We start from the raw sequence: 20,619 nt of genomic DNA on the forward strand, positions 1-20,619 counted from the left end.
TACACAATTTCACACACAAAAATAATTGTAGAACTAAAATTTGTGTTACTAAAACTTTTAATGATTTTTAACGGCCCCCGAAATTTAGTTTTGTGTGGCCTGTCTGTCCGTCCGTCTGTCCGTCCCGTTTAGATCTCAGAAACTAGAAGAGAAAATGAAAATCGGACATCATGATAGTTTAGAATTTAGATCATTCAAACAGTGCACAAGGTAGAGCACACCTTCGGCACTAACTTGGATGGCGGTGTGCAGGGCAGGGCAATAACAATACTTTCAGTTTTTCTCCATGTTTATATAAGTATTACGAAAACGGAGTCAAATAAAATAGATTAAAAAAAAATTGCATGTAGTGGTAACCGTAACTTTTGGTGAAACAATAATAAGCTGTTATAAATTGTTAAATAAATAATTAATTACAAGAAAAATTACTAGGATCTAGGGGAATAAACCTTACAAAGAAAAAACTGCAAGCAGTAATTTTTCGCTAGTCTATATTTATAAATCGGGAAAATCACAGAACGCGGAAGAAGTAATAATTAACTAAACAAAATGGCGAAGTTTTTTGAGTAAGCTTAATGTAAAAGCTGTGTTTACTTTCCGTCAATGAACAATCGAACTTTGACATTTTTCACCAATGAAGACGAGAATAATATATAGATCTAGATATATCTATAAATCTAGATAGTTCTTGATTCTAGATCAACAACTTAACCACCCTTAGGATATTACTCTTAGTTTCAGAATGGCAGGCCCCAAGAACAGTGATCTTACTAGAGATCTGCAAGGTAAACTTACTAAACTAAAAAGTAAAAGTCTATGATTCTAGAGCTATCTTAATTTTAATATAAAAAAATAAGTTCAAAAGACTGAAAGTTGTCTTAACTGGTCTTAACGCTTTTGAGACAGTGCCTTCTACAGTTTTACTAGTTTCAGCACATCAATGATCATTGGACTTGGTCAATGGTGACAAGAAGACAGAGCACTTTTTACAAACTGAACACTTCTATTGCAAAAAAAAAAATCATAACAAAAAAAACTAATTTTAATTACTTTACATATGTAGTACACAAAACTAGTAGATTCTTATATTAGGCACACCGTATTCGGGAACTAGGTCAAATTTTAATTTTATTTTTTTATTTGGTGACGGTTTAACTTACAAAAAAACTGAAAGCAGATTCTTATTCTGCAACTAAAGGACTATAAAAATAGCTGTGTTTCTTTGAATTACCACTCATAGTCAAGATTTTATTTTAAAATAAATCAGGTCACTTCATGCTCCTATAATAAACGCAGTTTTTGTGCTTTCTCCTTTAGCGCACATCGAGCACCGTTAAGAAACACCACTATGTTATTGCTAATAAATTATATCTCTCCCCTGTGTTAATTAAAAATTATTTAGATTGTATTAAAAGAAGTAGATTCACTTTTGCAATATGTATTTATAGTATATTGCCTCTCTCTCTCTCTCTCTCTCTCTCTCTCTCTCTCTCTCTAGATATATATATATATGCCTACCTATATAATCTATGTGTAGAAACAGACAGAAATAAATCTATATAATTATAGATCTATAAATTAATTATTATAATTTAATAAACATGATATTTTCAACTAGGCTACATGTATTCTCTGTCTCTTTCTTTTAATTCCCATCCAAGGACCCTCTTCTTTTCATATTTTGGATGTTCGTTTTGTTACACCTTAACATCCCCTCCCTCCCATAGATGCTTATAATTCTTTTCATGACTCTCTCCTCCCTTCCCTCCACTGCCTGTATGATAGGTTGTGACACTACACGCTTAGTGTATACCTCTCCTCACCACCAGCGCTCGCCTGGCGTGATCACCTGCAGTGGGCATGGTCTCTGGCTTCAAATTAGCAGCCCGCACTTTTTCTTTCATTCATAAATTATATATATTCTAGATATCTCGATCTAGGTCACATTTATTTATTGAAAAAAATCATAGATTTATTAATCCCAATAATATTTCTTATTACGATTTTGCCTTGTGCACTATAGGAGAATGTGTTTAATTTAATTTAATTCATTATTATTCATTGAAATACCTCCTTTTTTAATTTTATTTAACAGCTAACAATATGAATGTGATTGAAATGTCTTTCTAAAGATGTTTAGAAGCTTATTTTGATAGATCCACCAGCCTACGATCAAACAGGCTCATAATATAGCCTTAATCCCTTATATGGGTATGAATTGCCGGGGGAGGTTAAAACAATAGCTTTACATACTTGGTTACCGAGAATCTAAAAAACTGCTATCTGCTTTGGAAAAGCGGAACAAAAATACAGGAACTTATCTAAAATTGGAAACGTCATTTTTAGCTCCAAACATAAAAACAAATTAATTATAAACAAAAAAAGCGACATGTTTCTTAAAGGAGAATTCGATGAGCTGTGCCTAATATAAGAAGCTACTATATGTATATTATTGAAGTTGAAAAGAAATGAATGAACTAATAGAGTAAACAAGCTCTTATATAAGAGACACCCCATCAAATTCTCCTTCATTGAACGCCTCGCTTTTTTGTTTGTAATTTATTTGTTTTTTTGTTTGGAGCTAAAAATGACATTTCGGGACTGCGCATGTTCAATTTTAGATAAGTTCTGGTATTTTTGTTCCCCCTTTCCAAAGATGATGGCATTTTGTTAGATTCTCTGTTACCATGTATGTAAAGCTGTTGTTTTAACCTCCCCTGGCAATTTACACCCATATAAGGGATGAGGGCTATATTATTATTTGATCGTAGGCTGATGGGCATGCGCATATATCAAAATAAGCTTCCAAACATCTTGAGAAAGATTACAATCACATTTATACTGTTGGCTGTTAAATAAAATTAAAAAAGGAGCTGTCCCAATGAATAATAATGAATTTAACTCATTCTCCTTCATTGGACACGGCAAAATCATAATAAGAAATATTATTGGGATTAATAAATCTATGATTTTTTCAATGAATAAACATAACCTAGATCAAAATATCTTGAATATATAATTTATGAATGAAAGAAAAAGTGCGGGCTGCTAATTTGAAGCCACAGACCATGCCCACTGCCAGTGATCACGCCAGGTGAGCTGGCGGTGAGGAGAGGTATAGTATACACTAAGCGTGTAGTGTCACTACCTATCAAACAGACTGTGGAGGGAAGGGGGAGAGAGTCATGAAAAGAATTATAAGCATCTATGGGAGGGAGAGGGTGTTAAGGTGTAACAAAATGAACATCCAAATTATGAAAACAAGAAGAGGTTCCATGGATGGGAATTAAAAGAAAGAGACAGAGAGAATACATGTAGCCTAGTTGAAAATATCACGTTTATTAAATTATAATAATTAATTTACAGATCTATAATCTTTATAGATTTCTTTCTGTCTGTTTCTACATTAGATTTTATAGGTATATAAATAAATAAACTATAAATTATATATATATAATATATATATATATATATATATATATATATATATATATATATATATATAGAGAGAGAGAGAGAGAGAGAGAGAGAGAGAGAGAGAGTATATGAGGCAATAGACTATAAATACATATTGCAGAAGTGAATAATACAATCTAAATAATTTTTTTAATTAACACAGATATAATTTATTAGCAATTACATAGTGGTGTTCATTGATGGTGCTCAGTGTCCAATGAAGGGAAAGCACAAAAAACTGTGTTCAATATAGGAGCATGAAGTGACCCAATTTATTTTAAAATAAAATCTTGACTTATGAGTGGTAATTCAAAGGAACATAGCTATTTTTATTGTCCATTAGTTGAAGAATAAGAATCTGATCTGCTTTCAGTTTTTGTGTTAGTTAAACCTTCACTTAATAAAAAAATAAAATAAAAATTTGACCTAGTTCCCAAAAGTCGGTGTTCGGATATAAGAATCTACTGTAGGCTACAACTTACAATATCATATAATCAAACTGAAATATTAACATTTATGATTTATTATGATTTATTAAAATAAGCCAAGCTAATTACCATAATTTATGCACACAAATTTATAAACAAAATTTTCAAAACTGAACAGAATTAAAACTGTAAGAGTTTTGAAAGAAGTTTTAGGCCTGAATAAGTCCTAACACTTGTGTTTGGGGAAACAAGGTCCACGACCCTTCAGACACTTCTGTCACATTACTTTACTTACTTTTCTCTTCCCCCTCCCCCAGGTACCATGGAAACAAATACCTTCATTTTTGGCCACAGTAAAAGACACCGATTTATGACCCAGGGATCTTCTTGTGAGATGTTTGTTGGTCAGAAAGTTGGCATCATATCTCCCTGACAAACATCTGAACTGAATTGATTGTGAATAAAAAGCATAAAACAGTCTACGGGGTGCTAATCCCATGGGGCATATTTACAGGTCTTCTCTATATGCAGCTCCTCATCCGTAATTCTAAACCAGGGGAGGGCAACCTTTTTCAACCGAGGGCTGCATTAATAAAATTTGGGTCCACATATATATATGAGAAATTAAAACAAGAGTTAGCAATTTCTTGAACTAACTTTACAAATTTTTTTAAAATTTTGCTATTCTCCATTTACATCCATCATTTCAACACGAATGTATAGTAGTACTTAATATGAAGTATATAACTGTTTACTCTCGTGCATAATGTTCCGGAACCATGGAACTAGCTTACTAGTCGTTGCTTTTCTTGCGACTATTGTCAAATTAACTTCAATAAGCATCGACCTGTTCTAACACTTGATAATTTTCAAATAAAAAGAAAAGCTTTTACAAAGATGAATGTGAAATGTTTCTTAAAGTGTGGATATACAGCTTTGCACCCATAAAACTCCCACGAAGGAACTGACTATAACTTCTCTTTCAGGTCATAATTTGCTTGGAGGTATGTCATCAGGAGCTGAGTCAGCTTCTGCATTAAATCGTGAACTGAGGCTATTGAAAACTGGTTTCAAGTTCTTGACGTCATAAAATTTGTTATAAAATTCCACAATCAAGGAATCCAAATTTAATAAGTCTTTTCAACCATTTCACTAGAAATAGTTTCACCTTTCAGCTAAGGTAAAATGATAAAGCCTTAATTTCTCTTGCTGGCCTCAAGAAATGGAATAGCTTTGTTTGAAAAGATTTAAGATGCACATACATTTCATGTGCAAACAACAAATTGCAATGTTTTCGATGATAAACATGAAGTCTGTCTTCAACTCTTCATTAGAAATATTAAGTAACAAAGTCACAGTCAATGTCCATCAAGGAACCTAACATTTTCTTCCTTGAGATTCCATGTTGATCTAATGATTGGCCAGCGAATACTACTGTGTTACCGAATATCAGAATGTTTTAATTCCAAATCTTCACGTACTTTTCGGAACTGCCAGTCGGGGCCGGCCTTGGATACTTGGAGGCCCCGAATAAAATATAAAAATACAAAATAAAGGGAAAAAACTAAAATTATGCAATTTATTAAAGACCTAGTGTACTTCAAACAATAACATTAAATTTAAGTTTCGCTGTTTTCTTTCTCTTTAAATCAAAGCATATTTCCTTTGCGAGGTCCCCAAAAATCACGGACCTTAGTAGCAACATACTTTGACTATGCCTAGGGACAGCCCTGGAGACGGATGGCCCTGTGCTTTATAAGCTATTATCAAATTAAAATGCCGATACACGTTTAAATTCTGTGTAGCTTTTTGTAAACCTTACAGTTACTAGTTTATGATTGGGATATTTTCTTTATTTTATTAAAAACTTGGTTTTTCTCAGTCAAAGCTCCATCAGTTGTTACCCTTGCCATCTTGTACAAACCAACCCAACTCTTTCAACACAGTTCTTCATAGCATTGAATAAATACTGGCCTGGGCTTATGTCTTTTACTGAATTTATCGAAATATTGCTATTAAATATAATGTTCGTTTACTTTAAACTTTTTATAAGGACGTTTAGAGACAATGTTTCTTTAGCCTCTTCATTATAAGTAAGAATCAAAAGTTTCAATAATTTCTATAGATATTTACAATGATTTATTTTTAATATATTTGCAATTTTATATGTGTAATGTGTGGGCACACTTGATTTATTTAGGTTTTCGCGAGCCGCATAAAACACTTCGGCGGGCCGCATGTGGCCCGCAGGTCGTAATTTGCCCACCCCTGTTCTAAACCATGTTATCATGGATGGGTATCAGTAACACTACTACTAGTACTAGATCATATATCTAGTCAAATCTAGTTCAGACCTAGATCACCAAGCCAATAGATCGGCTGCGTTGTCTTAAAAGGGTTAACTCTTAATGTCTAAAGCCTACTGTAATATTTAGATCTATTTATAGATCTATAATTAAATATAGATTAGATCTGGTTATAGAATCTAGATTTACTCTAATTAGTCTAATAGAAATTCTAGATTACTATAGTACACCTATAAATTTTAATTCTAGATCTAGATAGTTCCCGATCACTTCATCTCTGGTCACTTAATCCCCAGTCATTTCATACCCAATTAAATATTTTATATATAAATATGATTATGTAGAATGCTTTCTTTTTGACATTTTATGACATATTACTTATGCTTTTATGGTGTTTCCTATTTCACTTTGTATTCTTAATGAGAAATCTAATATTATATGGTAAATCTGGAGGTGTACTTATCTATAGCTTAATGATCAAAGGCCAAGGTGTGGTGCAAGTAGTGGGAATCTTTTGAGAGAAAGAAGTGCGATTAGAATAATTATGACCATGCGGCTGATAACTAATCATCAAAGGCCAAGGTGTGGTGCAGGTAGTGGGAATCTTTTGAGAGATAGAAGTGTGATTAGAATAATTATGACCGTGCTGCTGATAACTTATCATCAAAGGCCAAAGTGTGGTGCAAGTAGTGGAAATCTTTTGAGATATATGGAAGTGCGATTAGAATAAGTATGACCGTGCCGCTGATAACTTATCATCAAAGGCCAAGGTGTGGTGAAATGACCGGGGGATGAAGTGACTGGGGGATGAAGTGACCAGTCACCATCTAGATCTATAAATTATAGGTTCTCTTATTTCTATAGCTCTAGAGCTACTTTAGATATATATCTAAATATATATATTATACATATAGTCATTTTCATCTAACGAATACCTCCCAGTTTTCTGATATTAGTGAACACCTCTCAATATTTGTTAAAAAATGAGCCTTTATTTTGATAGCTATGACGAAATTAGTCTTTGTTTTGGCTCATGCTCCATTGTAGTTCAGACAGATTTAGTTTCGTTTACTCTAAAAAACTAGGGTTTTACTTGGGCTTAAAGTGCACTGATAGAAAGATGTCTTTTTTTTCTTCAAGGACAGAAGAAGGGCAGGTCCGGGGTTAGGGAGATTTTTTTTTTTTAAGAAAATTTAGTTATCAGCTAAACATGTTCTACCTAAAATGCTTCTAAATAGGCACAAAAACACATGCATATCATAGCCTATGTGTAAATAGGGTGTCTTCACAAATATTTATTTATTACTATCAATGACATTAACAGAGGCTATTTTAATTAATATTGAACTGAAGACTACATTTTTAAAACTATTTTACTATTTTAGCACAAATCACTAATGCATTACAAATTTCAAAAAGACAGAGGCAATCAAAAGTGATGGGCTACTAAAGCAAAAACTATGCTTTAGAATACAATTAACAAACACTGATAAGCATAACCCTGCTCTCCCTCTCTCTTATTCTGTCTCTCCTTTGTATGAGACATGATTTCTTCCATGCTACAAGAAGTATGGTAGGTTTTATTAGATGCCATTCTTGAACAGGCGGGCTTAAATATTACAGCTCTTATCTCTTACAATGATATATAGAATCTACTAAGGCAGTTTGTGCCATTTTTATAGCATTATGGAGTTGGGAAAAGAATTTAATCCATTTAATCCAATATGAATAGGAGAACAAGTTTAGTTTAGTTATGGAATTTTTCTCATCAGCACAATTCAAGCCTTGTCGTACCCATAATCCCTGAAGGGTTACTTCCCCTATCTAGGAGAATGAAGAAGTCCAATTTGAATATCTTATAAGGGAATACATATTGTTTGATGTAGCATTACTCCATTGTGCAGGGAACATGCCCATATTGTGAATGGCTGCACACCCAAGGCAATGTTTCCCAAGGACCCCGGGGATAATTACCAGATGTCAGCTTACTCTGATTAGTGGTGAAAACTTGTATGAGAGCTTTTATTTACAAAGATTAGTGTAGAGAAACCCAAAGACATGTCAAAGAAAGCCAATAAGAAATTAACATTACTCTTACATTATTATCCCATTCACTTTACTATTACATTTGCAAAAAACTAAATAATTACAGTTGTATAAATCATATACCTTTTGAGTTTAATAATAATAACTAGTCGACCCATGGCGTAGCATACGTAGCTATTTTGCAGGGCCAGGCTAAGGCCACTGCGACCTATGCTACAGCAGTGGGCCCCGCACTTTCATAGGACCCGTGCTAATTCTAGGTGTAAATTATTAAACTAAACCATTTTAATTATAACTTATAAAGATTTCCCGCTGCCTCCTGATTTACCAGGAGCTACTGGAAATCTCCTGAAATTATTAAAATCTTGTGAAAACTCATAAAAATCTCCTGAAATATATGGACAAAAATTGTCTATTTGTCATTCAATATGATAAACGCCAATCCAGTGCGCGATAAAAAAACGGCATTATGCAATACCCGTAATTGTGGAATCTGGTGAAAGAAGCTTCTCACACCTCAAACTAATGAAGAATTACTTGAGTTCAACAATTCTCTTAGATAGATTTAAACATTTGGTAAATCTTGCTATTGAGCGTGATCTATGTAGGAAATAGAATTTTGATGATATACTGTATGACTTCGCTACACGCAAGGCTTGTAAAGTAATTCTGTATGTAGTAAAGAATGAATAAATGCAAATACGAATTATTTTCTAATACAAACTCTTAATTTTCACTTATTATCCATATCCCTACCCAAACTGGCCCTGCAAAATCTGTTTCGCATAGGGCCCCACAATGGTTAAGTCCAGCCCTGCTATTTAGTGCTACTTGTTGTCCTCCCCCCACCCTCTTTTTTTTTTTTTCGCCACTAAAAATACGAGGGGCAACTATAGTCGACTTGAAGAAATAAAAGAGTAATCTTTTCATGACTTCTTGGTCACAATGGTTAAGTCCGGCCCTGCTATTTTGTGACAGGTGAATACTACTTGTTCTCCTCCTCCCTTTTTTTTTTGCCGCTAAAGTGGGGTAACTCTAGTCCGACTTGCAGAAATAAAAGAGTGATTTTTCCTTTACTTCTTGGTGTCCAAACTGTTGAGCCTTGAAGAGAATTATATATATAGATAATAATAATCTTTAGTTGAATACATTTTTAACAAAATATATACAAATATAATGTTTTAAGTTGTTTGCACTTTATGAATAGCTTCAATTGATATTGTTGCAGACAGCATCAGAGAAGCTGTTGACAGACAAGTCAAGTTTTCTTTGAAAAAAATGGTCAAAATGGAAATTCGATCAGACAGAATTGAAAGTCGCATAATAGTAAGTAAAAAACAAAAAACATTGTACACTTGTAAAACTTGTTATTAAGAATAGATAGAATTATATTATATCATCAATTTCTTATATCCTATACTCTTAAACGAGTAAATCTTGTATATATAACAATTTTCTTTAAAATTTCAAGGTATGTGTATATTGTTGAGAAGAAAATTCTTAACTCATTGACCACATCGCAAAAACTTGAGCTCGACCATAATAATGGTTTGAAAATGTTTCATTATCAGAAAATTTATTTTGGCTAGAATGTTTTATGAATGAAAATTTTCCAAATGATGTCACAGGAAAAAAAACGACATTGCTTACACTGCAATACACTAAAACATTTCTTTTCAAACATGAACAGTTTTAATGGATCAATAAGCCAAATTAAATATTTGTAGGCTCTATCATCCTTGTCAACAAAGTAAAATCTACCTACACAACTCTCCTCAATTAAAGTGTAAACAATTTATAGAGCACTTCTTAAAATACAATAACTAATCATTTATCAGAAAATTTAATGTAATTTTTTTTTCTTACATAGTTCCATAATAAATCAATCTACATAAGTGTTTGTAAGAGTCTGTGCTTTATTTAAGTATACAATATGAATATTTATGAAATGCATTGTAATGCTTATAATACTAAGATAATGAGTACTCTTTGTCTAGTGTCACTCAGCCACCTCTCACATACTGTACACCTTATGTCAAGAATGATAAATAAAGTATTGCATAGAACTAGACATTTAAACACAAGTTATAACAAGGTTATAAAGACAGTTTGTGTGGAAACACAAACTCAACAAATAGGGCCCTGAAGTGGTCCACCCAAGCAGGTAAAAAGGTTGGTTTCAATATTTTCAGAAAGAATATCAGAATGAAATACTATCAAAGGCAAATGACAGAGAAGAATGGAGAAAGAAGGTTGACATATCTTGTGTGGTGCCCCAATGGTCCAATGGAATAGTTGTAAAAATGGTGTATTTTTATGAAAAAACTGCTTGCATAGTTGATTTTAAAAATTATATTTTTCACTTTCAGAAAAGAAAAAAGTACCGTTGCATCAGAACTTTGAAAGGTTTAAAATATCATGATGTCGGATTTTCTAGTTTACGAGATCTAAACAGGACTGACAGAATTGCAGACTGGTAGTCATTCCACACAAAACTAATATTGTCTTTTCTCGTTTCAGGGGCCACTAAAAATTCTTATGTTTGATGGTTTTAAAATGTGCTAATTGGTGACTCGAACCCCTTCAACATTATGTACAAACCTCCCTATACAGTCGATAAAAGTTTCAATTAAGTATTTAGTTTGACCCATTGCTAAAATTTACTGTGACTTGGTAAACAAATACATGTCATCTATAAATCTGATATGTCAAGTTTTCTTTTCAAAGCAAATGACTAACTATTCCCATTTTAGATAGCTTAGAATAATTAATGTAGTCCTACTATGCGGGGAATATTTTATTTTGCTGGTTTTTCTTCTTCTTCTTCGTTCTCATTGTTGTGTTGGAGCGTTCAGATGACTAGACCAATACATGAGATGAACTGCGCAGTGGTTTCTAAATCAAGCTCTCCATATAGTTTTCTTTCTATTGGGGTGTTTTGGGGCCAATGTCTTATACGGGCCACTTGGTAAAGAACAGTTTTGGAGGACGTTGTCAGCATTCTCTGGTGATACTCCACATGGGCAGATTTCACTGGTTTCAATTTTGAGCTTCCGGTACATGTGTTGTCGCATTCTGTTGTGCCAGGTCCATTTTGCTGGTGAATTATTACAATCTTTAAAGTCTACTGCCCTATACCAAAACAAAGGAATGGTCATAACACAGCTTCTCTACACCTTACTTGCTCACATTGACTTGATCTCCAGCTCGCGTTCAACGAATTTGTGTACGCTGCCGCCTCTTTTGGTTTAACTATAAACCTCAGAAAAACAGAAGTCATGTTCCAGAAGTTACCTAATAAAATCTACTCGGCCACAAAGTTCACCGGGAATAGACACCCCCTTAATGTAGTAGACAACTTCACAAATCTGGATAGCAAAGTATCCATTGATGCATTGCTTTAAAGGTGGATAGCAAAGTATCCATTGATGCATTGCTTTAAAGGGAAGTTGATAGGTGTCTGATCAGGGCCAGTAGAGACTTTCTATTCTAATCATCATGTACAATTACATTTACATAAAAGAACAGAAACTCTCTGTAGTCTTTATTTAATTGCTCATTTTTGTATGTACAAAAATATTTCCAAAATAAGTTCTGGTTTATATGCTTCCTTAACAAATTATTCAATCGAGCAAGGCTCTGTCACCTGGTACTTATTATTATGAGAGCTTAATATCAAGAGCAGTTTTATCATAAAGAATGCTAATAATTCTATTTTTGTGTCAATATTAACAGGCTTGCTCTGCATTTCGTTTGTTCATTTTTACACCCAAAGTGCCTTCAAAAGTAAGTATTAGACTTCAACAGGATAGTTCACCTACTGAAAAGCTAATTAATAAAAATAAAGTTTTTCCCTGAGGGCAGTCATTAGCTGATGTACCTTGTTGTTGAACCTTAAATTATTTTTAGATAACTGTAGCATTAAGGCTTTGTTGTGTTGAATAAATAATTTATAGAATTTATTACACAGAAGAATAGGAGCAAAATATTCTAGAGTCACATTACTTTAGAAACACTTTTACATCTTTAATATATTACGAATATTTGAGGAGTAAAAAGTCTATTACTTGAGAACAAAAAGCAGTTTTATACTACTCTAAAACAAAATCTAATATTACAATAACTTATGGAGTTTATCTAGGGCGTATTTTCAAACCAGCTCAGCAGCCATTAGTTTGCTTAAATTTGCCTGGAGCCAGTTTATATAAAAAGTTGTTAGTCAGGCTGGTGACTATAGAAAATACAAAATATTTTGAAAATATTCTAGTGATTTCAATCCATTTTTTATTAATGACATTCATACTAATTAGCATTGAAATGTCTTTGTGCTATGCTCTGTTATTTGTACTGCAAAGAAATAGAGTAAAAAGATCAAAACATTTCAATATTTCTAACATAAAAATATGTTTAGAAAGGCAAATAAAGACAAATAAAAAATAACATCATTTTTACTATTTACTATTATTAGGATATAGAATTAGATTTCTATATTCATTTATTTTGATAATAAAAATTTAACAAATGGTATGAAAAAAAAATTGTGTTTACAAAGAGCAACAAAAAGTTTGACTTCGATGCAGCAAATGTAAACAAACTGTTGTACTGCTGCCAATGTAACAGTATGATGAACTGAACATTTCCTTTATAATTACAAATGCTTTGTTTATGTTTATCAGATAACTGTATTGAATATAGTGTTTACAAAATCCTATTATAGCTATATCATCCCCTCTTTCATTTTAGTGTATACAAGTATGTGGAAGTCTTTTCTAAGCATATTATAATATATATATATATCTTCAATCTATCTACTTGACATAGACAAGGAAGCATTTTAATTCTCTAAAACCTTTTGGAAAGCTTCAATATCAGTTTACAATTTATTTAATCTTCCTCATTGCAGTAGGAAGTACATTTGTGCTCAGGTCTATTTACACACACACACACACACACACACAAACACATTAAGAAAGAACCTATTCAACTTATCCATTGACTGGCCTTATTTAGATCAAATATAGTGTGATCAAAAGAGTACAAGTAGTTATCAGAATTGATAACACAGAAAACATTGATAAAATAGAACTGTGATAAAACAGAATGGATATAAAGTGAAGCAGTGATAAGATAGAATATTTTAAAAATAGAACTATTGTAAATGATAATACATTGTCTATTTAAAAAAAAATCCTTGTTAAAATCTGTAATTGTGTGCGACATGAGACCAATGAAAGGCAATCTCAGAATTACTACTAATTTTAGTTCTGCATTTTATGTTAGATTGTGCCCCTTTATTTAATGCTGGAGCCTTACTCCCTCAGTTTGTAGATTTTTGAATTTTTGAAATCCTTGGCTAAGTATATTATCCCTGTAATAATTGTATAACTTAAGAACACTGATATAGATATTACCCTGTAATAATTGTATAACTTAAGAACACTGATATAGATATTACCCTGTAATAATTGTATAACTTAAGAACACTGATATAGATATTACCCTGTAATAATTGTATAACTTAAGAACACTGATCTTATCTTATCTTATATAATACAGACGTTACTTCAAAAAAGAAGATGATTACGTCCTACGCGTCATGCATTTAGTCATGCATATTAACCAATGACTTAAATTCTGCCAAGTCACTGGTTTTCCTGGCTAGCTCAGGCAACCCATTCCATGCTCTAATAGCACTAGGGAAGAAGGAGTATTTGTACAAATTTGTCCTAGCATATGGGACGAGGAATGTGCCTTTATCTTTGTGTCTTTCAGAGTATTTTATTAAATTTTGTTTTTGTATTTGAAGATTATGGTTCAGTGTTTTATGTATGATTGCTACTTTACTTTTGAGCCTTCTGTCCTGAAGGCTTTCTAAATTTAGTGATTTTACTAAAGGTGTTACTCTAGTCAAATGTGAATATTCGTTTGTTATGAATCTCACTGCTCTATTTTGTGTCTGTTCCAGTTTCTTAATGTTTTCTTGAGTTGAGGGGTCCCAAACGGAGGATGCATATTCTATTATTGGCCTAACCAAGGTTAAGTAACATTTTAGTTTTATGTTCTTATTTATTATTTATTTTGCGTTTTTAGTCTGTGATACTGGTTTGCCATGAATAAGATAAGTGGAATTAATTTGTTTTAGTTTTTTTGTTACTCTTAACAACTGACATTTTTCTGGGTGGAAAGACATGCTCCAATTTGATTCCCATTTCTGTAATTCATCTAATTCTCTTTGTAAAATATCTGTGTCTTGTGTTGTTTTTATTGTTCTATATATTATGCAATCGTCTGCAAATAATCTGACTTTTGTTCCTGAACTAATGCAATTTGGTAAATCATTTATGTAAATTAAAAATAGTAGTGGACCCAAGACTGTACCTTGAGGTACACCTGAGTTTACTGTTATCGGTGTTGATTTAGAGCCATTTATTATTACAGTTTGTTCTCTCCCTATCAGAAAGTCTTTAATCCACTGATGCAGTGGACCATTAATGCCGAAATATTTTAATTTTTTAAGCAAACTATGGTGGTGAACTTTGTCAAAAGCCTTAGAAAAATCTAGTAAGATAGCATCTATTTGTTCACTATTATCTAAACCTTTTGAAAAATCATCAATTAGTCCTATTAGTTGTGTTTCACATGATCTATATTTCCTAAAGCCATGTTGGTATGGTGTGAGGACATTATGTTTGTCTAAGTGGTTTATGATGTTGCTACATATTATGTGTTCTAGGATATAGATATTACCCTGTAATAATTGTATAACTTAAGAACACTGATATAGATATTACCCTGTAATAATTGTATAACTTAAGAATACTGATATAGATTTTACCCTGTAATAATTGTATAACTTAAGAACATAATCTGTAATTTTGGACACATACATAGGACTGATTATTGCATCTTCTATCTCCAATCACTAATCACTAGCTTGAAAACAGCTTTCACTTCCTAGAAATACAAAGTATTGAAAGTAAAAAACCTAATCAGGTAAATTTATTTTACACATTTTTGGCTTAGTATTACAGTAAAACTTAAAATGGAGTAGCTTTAGTTTTCTATTGTGACCACAGAAAGTAAATATTGTTTATTATACTATAATATCTGTTTTGTTATGTGGCTACACTAAATTAATATTGTTTGCCATACTTAAAAATGTGTTTTTTGAAAACGCACAATGAGTATTGCTTATTGTACTGTTCCTCATATTTTGTAGCCTCAAAAACCTATTTCTTGTACTTGCATGCTTTATTCCTGATGTTGTTCATGCCACTACAAAGTAAAAAACTATTTCTATCAAGCTGTATCTTGTAGTGGATGGTAAAGTCAATCATTTCCTTAGTGATGGATCTCCAGAAGATATGGACCATATTATCCTGCACATTGGTATCAGCTTGAAGCATACCTTCCCTTCATATCCTCTAGAGTAAGTTGAATGTTGACTTGCATCCATTGATTGGAGTAGAAGGGAAGTGATTCTCTTACATTTGATTTCTAACATTTCATTTTACTTTCATTTTAAATATACAGTGTGTATGAGTGAATGCAGAATAGTTTACTAATTTTATACATTCCACTGAGTGCAAGGATTATGTGTACATGGAACCATCAGCACATAAACAATGTCAAAGTATTCTGATACAATAAGAAACCAAACAACATGCCATGCAAATATAAATGCTATATACTCATTTTCTAGCATATCATGAAGTCTTAACAACATTTTCTGTTACCGGTACTTCATGAAGTCTTAACATTTTCTGTTACCGGTACTTCATGAAGTCTTAACATTTTCTGTTACCAGTACTTCATGAAGTCTTAACATTTTCTGTTACACTTACTTCATGAAGTCCTAACAACATTTTCTGTTACTTCATGAAGTCCTAACAACATTTTCTGTTACTTCATGAAGTCTTAACAACATTTTCTAGTACATCATGATGTCCTAACAACATTTTCTAGTACATCATGATGTCCTAACAACATTTTCTAGTACATCATGAAGTCCTGAAACACAACATGAAACACAATTTAAAAATTTATTTACATAATATTATTTTCTAGTTTTCCTACTAATTTATGCATTTTTTAAGTAGATGAATACTCTACTACATATGTAGACAATATTAGTATTGTTTTATGTCTGTTAAATTTTGAACAAGTGTTGTCAGCTTACACTATGCTTTCTATTGGTGCTTTATACCTTATAGTACTATAATTCTTATTTGTTTAAAGTTTGATACTTTATGGTAGTGTCTGTAGTTGATAGTTATTTATTTAAATGAAGGATTCAATATTGCTAAATGCACTTTTATAAATTAATTATCAGTGACAGTGACTTCAAAACACTAGCACAGACATAATAATGTATTAGTTTGAAAAGTTTAATTTTATTACTACAGAGCCAAATAGACTATACCAATAAAATTTTGTTTTTCTTTCTGGCATTTCTTTTTTTTTTTTGGTCTTTAACTTCTTGAATTATTTTCAGGCGTTTAATACTAAAATTGGAGGTTCAACCATCAGAGAGATTAAAACCTATGCATGATATGATGAGAACTATAGAGATGAAAGAGAGTGGATCTTGTGGAGGTTTCACTTCAATGTATCAGTGCATGTGTGATTTTCATGGTTTGCCTTTGAGGGATGAAGTTGTGTGGGTCAGGACATTTCAAAATATTTTGTTTTGTTTATATATCTCATTTATTAAGTGCAAAACATGTACACAACAATATACAGCATAATTCATTATTCAGTGACTACAGAAAATAGAAACATACTTTATAATCTACATAGAGAATAATGAAATGCTCAGTCCATATACTAGGGGCTATGGTAAAATTCTAACAATATGAAAAATATATCTTAATTTTATAGTGCAGTTTATTATCAGTCTTATTTATATTAGAGTTTTGTATCAAAGTTTCAAGTTAGTTATAAACAAAGGTTTAATACATTCACCCAGTGAACATTGAAAGAAAAAAAAACTTCTTGAGTTTGATAAACACTTGTGTAGGAATGTGTTCATCTGCAAATACTTCATCTTGATCAATCTTTATTCTCTTGTATTCTTTTTTTTCTCCACTATTTACTGTATTAGGGGTCAGGCTGGTCTTCTTTATGTCTTGTTGGTTGTCAAAACATTGCTCTCTCTCAAGTATGGACACAATTTTTTACTTTGCTTAAATTTCAATGACATATCTGATAGGCACAATAAAATAAAGTACTAAAAGTAATTGATAAACATAATATAATAAAAAAGCCCCCAAAAAGTTATCTAGTTACTCTTTCCTTCATTTCTTTATCATTTTGTCTCCTAGAGTGCTATACTACTCTGAATTGATTTTGTAATAACATCTTTGATAACATTGACACAGCATAGAAATAATCCTAGATCTAGAACTACTTGTACTCACTGGCTAGTTAACATGCTATTACTAATGATGGTACTAAACATGGAATGGATACATGCATTAAAAAAATCTAAACCAACTTTGTATTGTTTACAAAGCTTATATCAACTCATTCTGTCTGGTAGAAGTTTGGAACACATTACTTTTACCAGACCCATTCTCAGATCAAGTTGAAATTTTGCAGTTATTTCTTGTACCTGATAAGACAAAATCAATATAAAAAATTAACCAATTAATTAATTAATGGTAATTTTTTTTTTGATTGGTATCAAACAAGGGAAAGAAATTGTACTTGACTTATGTGGCTATATAAGTTGAATTTGTCCCCTTTATACTTTTTGTTTACAAGTTTGAAACTAACAATAGATTGCTATGAAAGCTTCTATTTTCATAAGCACTTTGCTGGCACAGTTGTTAGTGTTTGGGCTTGAGAAGGCTTGAGCCCTCAAGTTTGAATTAAAGTCCTACTATATTTTTTTTTATAAAATACATTTAAAAAATTATCACGATAACCTTAACCCAGATTCTTCCGTCTTTCTCCAAAATTGGTACAATTAAACTTAATTATAACTTAAGCTTTTTTTTTTTTTTTTAAAGTATTTTTTTTATATTTTTTTGTTTCATCTCATTTTTTAAGATGTATTTTATCAGAATATTTCACATTTATCATATCAATTTTTTCTACAGGACATTGATACAATTTACTTATCTCATGATTGTAGGGAACTAAGATTACAGGATTTTGATCACTTAAATGGAAAGTAAGTTAATAGACAATACTGTGAAGGCTTCTGACTTGTAGTTCTCATGAGTAAAATGAATTTAAGATTTACAAAAAAAAAATAAAAAATTAACAATGTTACTGTTCAAATATTAAAATAAACAAAAAATCATTATCTTTGTTTTTCACAGAGACTTAGTCCCTATCATTGGAGCATTGGAGCATAATACTTGGTTCAAACAGTTTAATGCCAGCAATATCAAATTGGTAATTGTATTGCTAAGTTTGTAACAATGTATTGTACTCCTATCATGGACACTTAGTTGATCAATTACACTTAATGAATCAGATGTCTCGCCAATGTAGTTTCCATAGAATTTTGTGTTTTTTAGTCTATTAATCTATTTGGTAATTTTCTTTTAATTGACAGTATATTTTGTCAAATTGAAAACTCTATCTGTAGTACTCATACAGCATATGTCATCCTTATAACAGCTATGGCTGTAGTGCAAAATATAATTGTATTTTTATTGATTCAAATTTTAGTTTGCTTTAAATAGAATCAAAGTATTTTAACTTAAAAGAGCAGGAATTTATTTAAATAACATATCTTTAATTGTCTCTGAACAACTATATAAGCTTTTATTCTATATCAAATTGTATAAGAAAAAGATATTAATGATTCTAAAATTGTCAAAAACAATAATAATGCACTAGATATAGCTTAAAGCAGTAAATGTTTTAGTGTATAATGGTTTCAATGATGTCATTGAGATGCAAGTATTTCATCCCATGCATAATGCTTAGTTACCTGTATCTTTGGTGTATTTCTATAACAATCTTTATCTTTTCAGACAGTGGAAGCATGTAATGAGCTTATAAAAGTGCTGAAACGTAACTCCGTCATTGAAGAAGTAAACCTTAGCAACACTGGAATTAAAATGTACTTGCATTTATTCTCTACTATAAAAGAAATACATTGCTTGCTATAATTTATCTGTAATTTTGGAGGAAAGGGGTGGGGGCATAGCAGATTCTGTGTTGGCGAATTGAGCTTCCATACTGATGTAGATCTTGTTATGATGCCATAATATATAGTTCTTTAAATAAGACATTGACCTATGACTGTGCAGCCATTAAAGCTTTACTAGAACAAAAAAAAGAAGTAAAGCTCATTAGGGTCACATAACTTTCTCTGTGAGATTAATGTTTATCTTTATATAACACTATCAGTCAGTCAGCCAGCTAGGGCTTTGGCTTATATATATAATTTCATATTGACATCAATTATCAAACACTGACAACATATTTATTGCTTAAAAACGTAATGCAAGAAATCATGCTTATAGATAGCAATCCATGAAAACAAATCTTAAATACTGAATGATACAATTTTAATTTGAGTAGATTGAGCTTGCTCAAATCTGGCAGCATGTGATGAAGCCATACAAATCTGATTCTTTCTCATGAACAATAATGATTGAAAATAATATTTTGTGACTTAATATGCATGTACCTTCTGTTTGCAGGGACTTTATTCAGAAGCTATCACTAGCTATAACTTCCAATAGTGGGAGTCAGCTGAACAATCTTGATTTATCAAATAATACAATGGAAGATAAAGGTACCCTTTTCTTGGTGTTATATGTTGATAGCAATAGGAAAACTTTAATGGGATCTTTCATGGATAGATAAAGATATACAATCTTGAGGTCTTTCAAGTGGAAAACTGAAGTATACATAATAAGAACTGTTACATTGGAAAATTTAGGTACATTTTATTGACATTTAGTCATAGTTACAGTCACATCAGAGAAAACATTTGTATACTTGAACCAGTTTTCTGTGTCATTACAGCAATCTACCATCTTCTAGGAGGCATTTCTCATCTCACATCAGCATTAACATCTTTGGATATTTCAAAAACTGGTATCAGCACTAAATGCTTGAATAAAGTTGGTGAAATGTTGGCTCAGTGCCCAAGAGTAATGGTTGGACTCACAACTTTAAAAGTTAATGAGAATGGCCTGAAAGGAGAAGATTTTATAGTAGGTCTTTTTTTTTAAACTATTAAAATGTTTGTATTCTTTTTTGGTTTCTTATTTAAAAATGGTTTATATAATATTATTCTTTATTACCATTAATCATTGACTTTGATTATATGGTCATTATTTCTAATGTTGATCTATATAACTCAAGTGAGAGAGGTGTTAACTAGGGAATTTCTCTACACTGATGATGCATTT

General features: G+C 31.7%; 1 protein-coding gene across 4 annotated transcripts in view; it reads left to right on the forward strand.

The window, feature by feature from the left end:
* The first annotated feature begins 526 nt into the window (after nt 1–526).
* LOC106079314 (F-actin-uncapping protein LRRC16A-like) overlaps nt 527–20,619 on the forward strand; it is a 48,263-nt gene continuing 28,170 nt past the window's right edge. For all 4 annotated transcript variants that reach the window (XM_056036330.1, XM_056036331.1, XM_056036332.1 and 1 more), the window contains exons 1-11: nt 527–785; nt 9,465–9,562; nt 11,972–12,022; nt 15,170–15,229; nt 15,541–15,665; nt 16,731–16,899; nt 18,340–18,413; nt 18,565–18,640; nt 19,228–19,316; nt 19,903–19,997; nt 20,231–20,421. In XM_056036330.1, the coding sequence (XP_055892305.1) occupies nt 743–785; nt 9,465–9,562; nt 11,972–12,022; nt 15,170–15,229; nt 15,541–15,665; nt 16,731–16,899; nt 18,340–18,413; nt 18,565–18,640; nt 19,228–19,316; nt 19,903–19,997; nt 20,231–20,421 (1,071 nt within the window). In that variant the 5' untranslated portion in view covers nt 527–742. The remainder of the gene's footprint in view (nt 786–9,464; nt 9,563–11,971; nt 12,023–15,169; nt 15,230–15,540; nt 15,666–16,730; nt 16,900–18,339; nt 18,414–18,564; nt 18,641–19,227; nt 19,317–19,902; nt 19,998–20,230; nt 20,422–20,619) is intronic.

The sequence above is a fragment of the Biomphalaria glabrata genome, chromosome 7, assembly GCF_947242115.1.
Source record: "Biomphalaria glabrata chromosome 7, xgBioGlab47.1, whole genome shotgun sequence".
Classification (NCBI taxonomy): domain Eukaryota; kingdom Metazoa; phylum Mollusca; class Gastropoda; family Planorbidae; genus Biomphalaria; species Biomphalaria glabrata.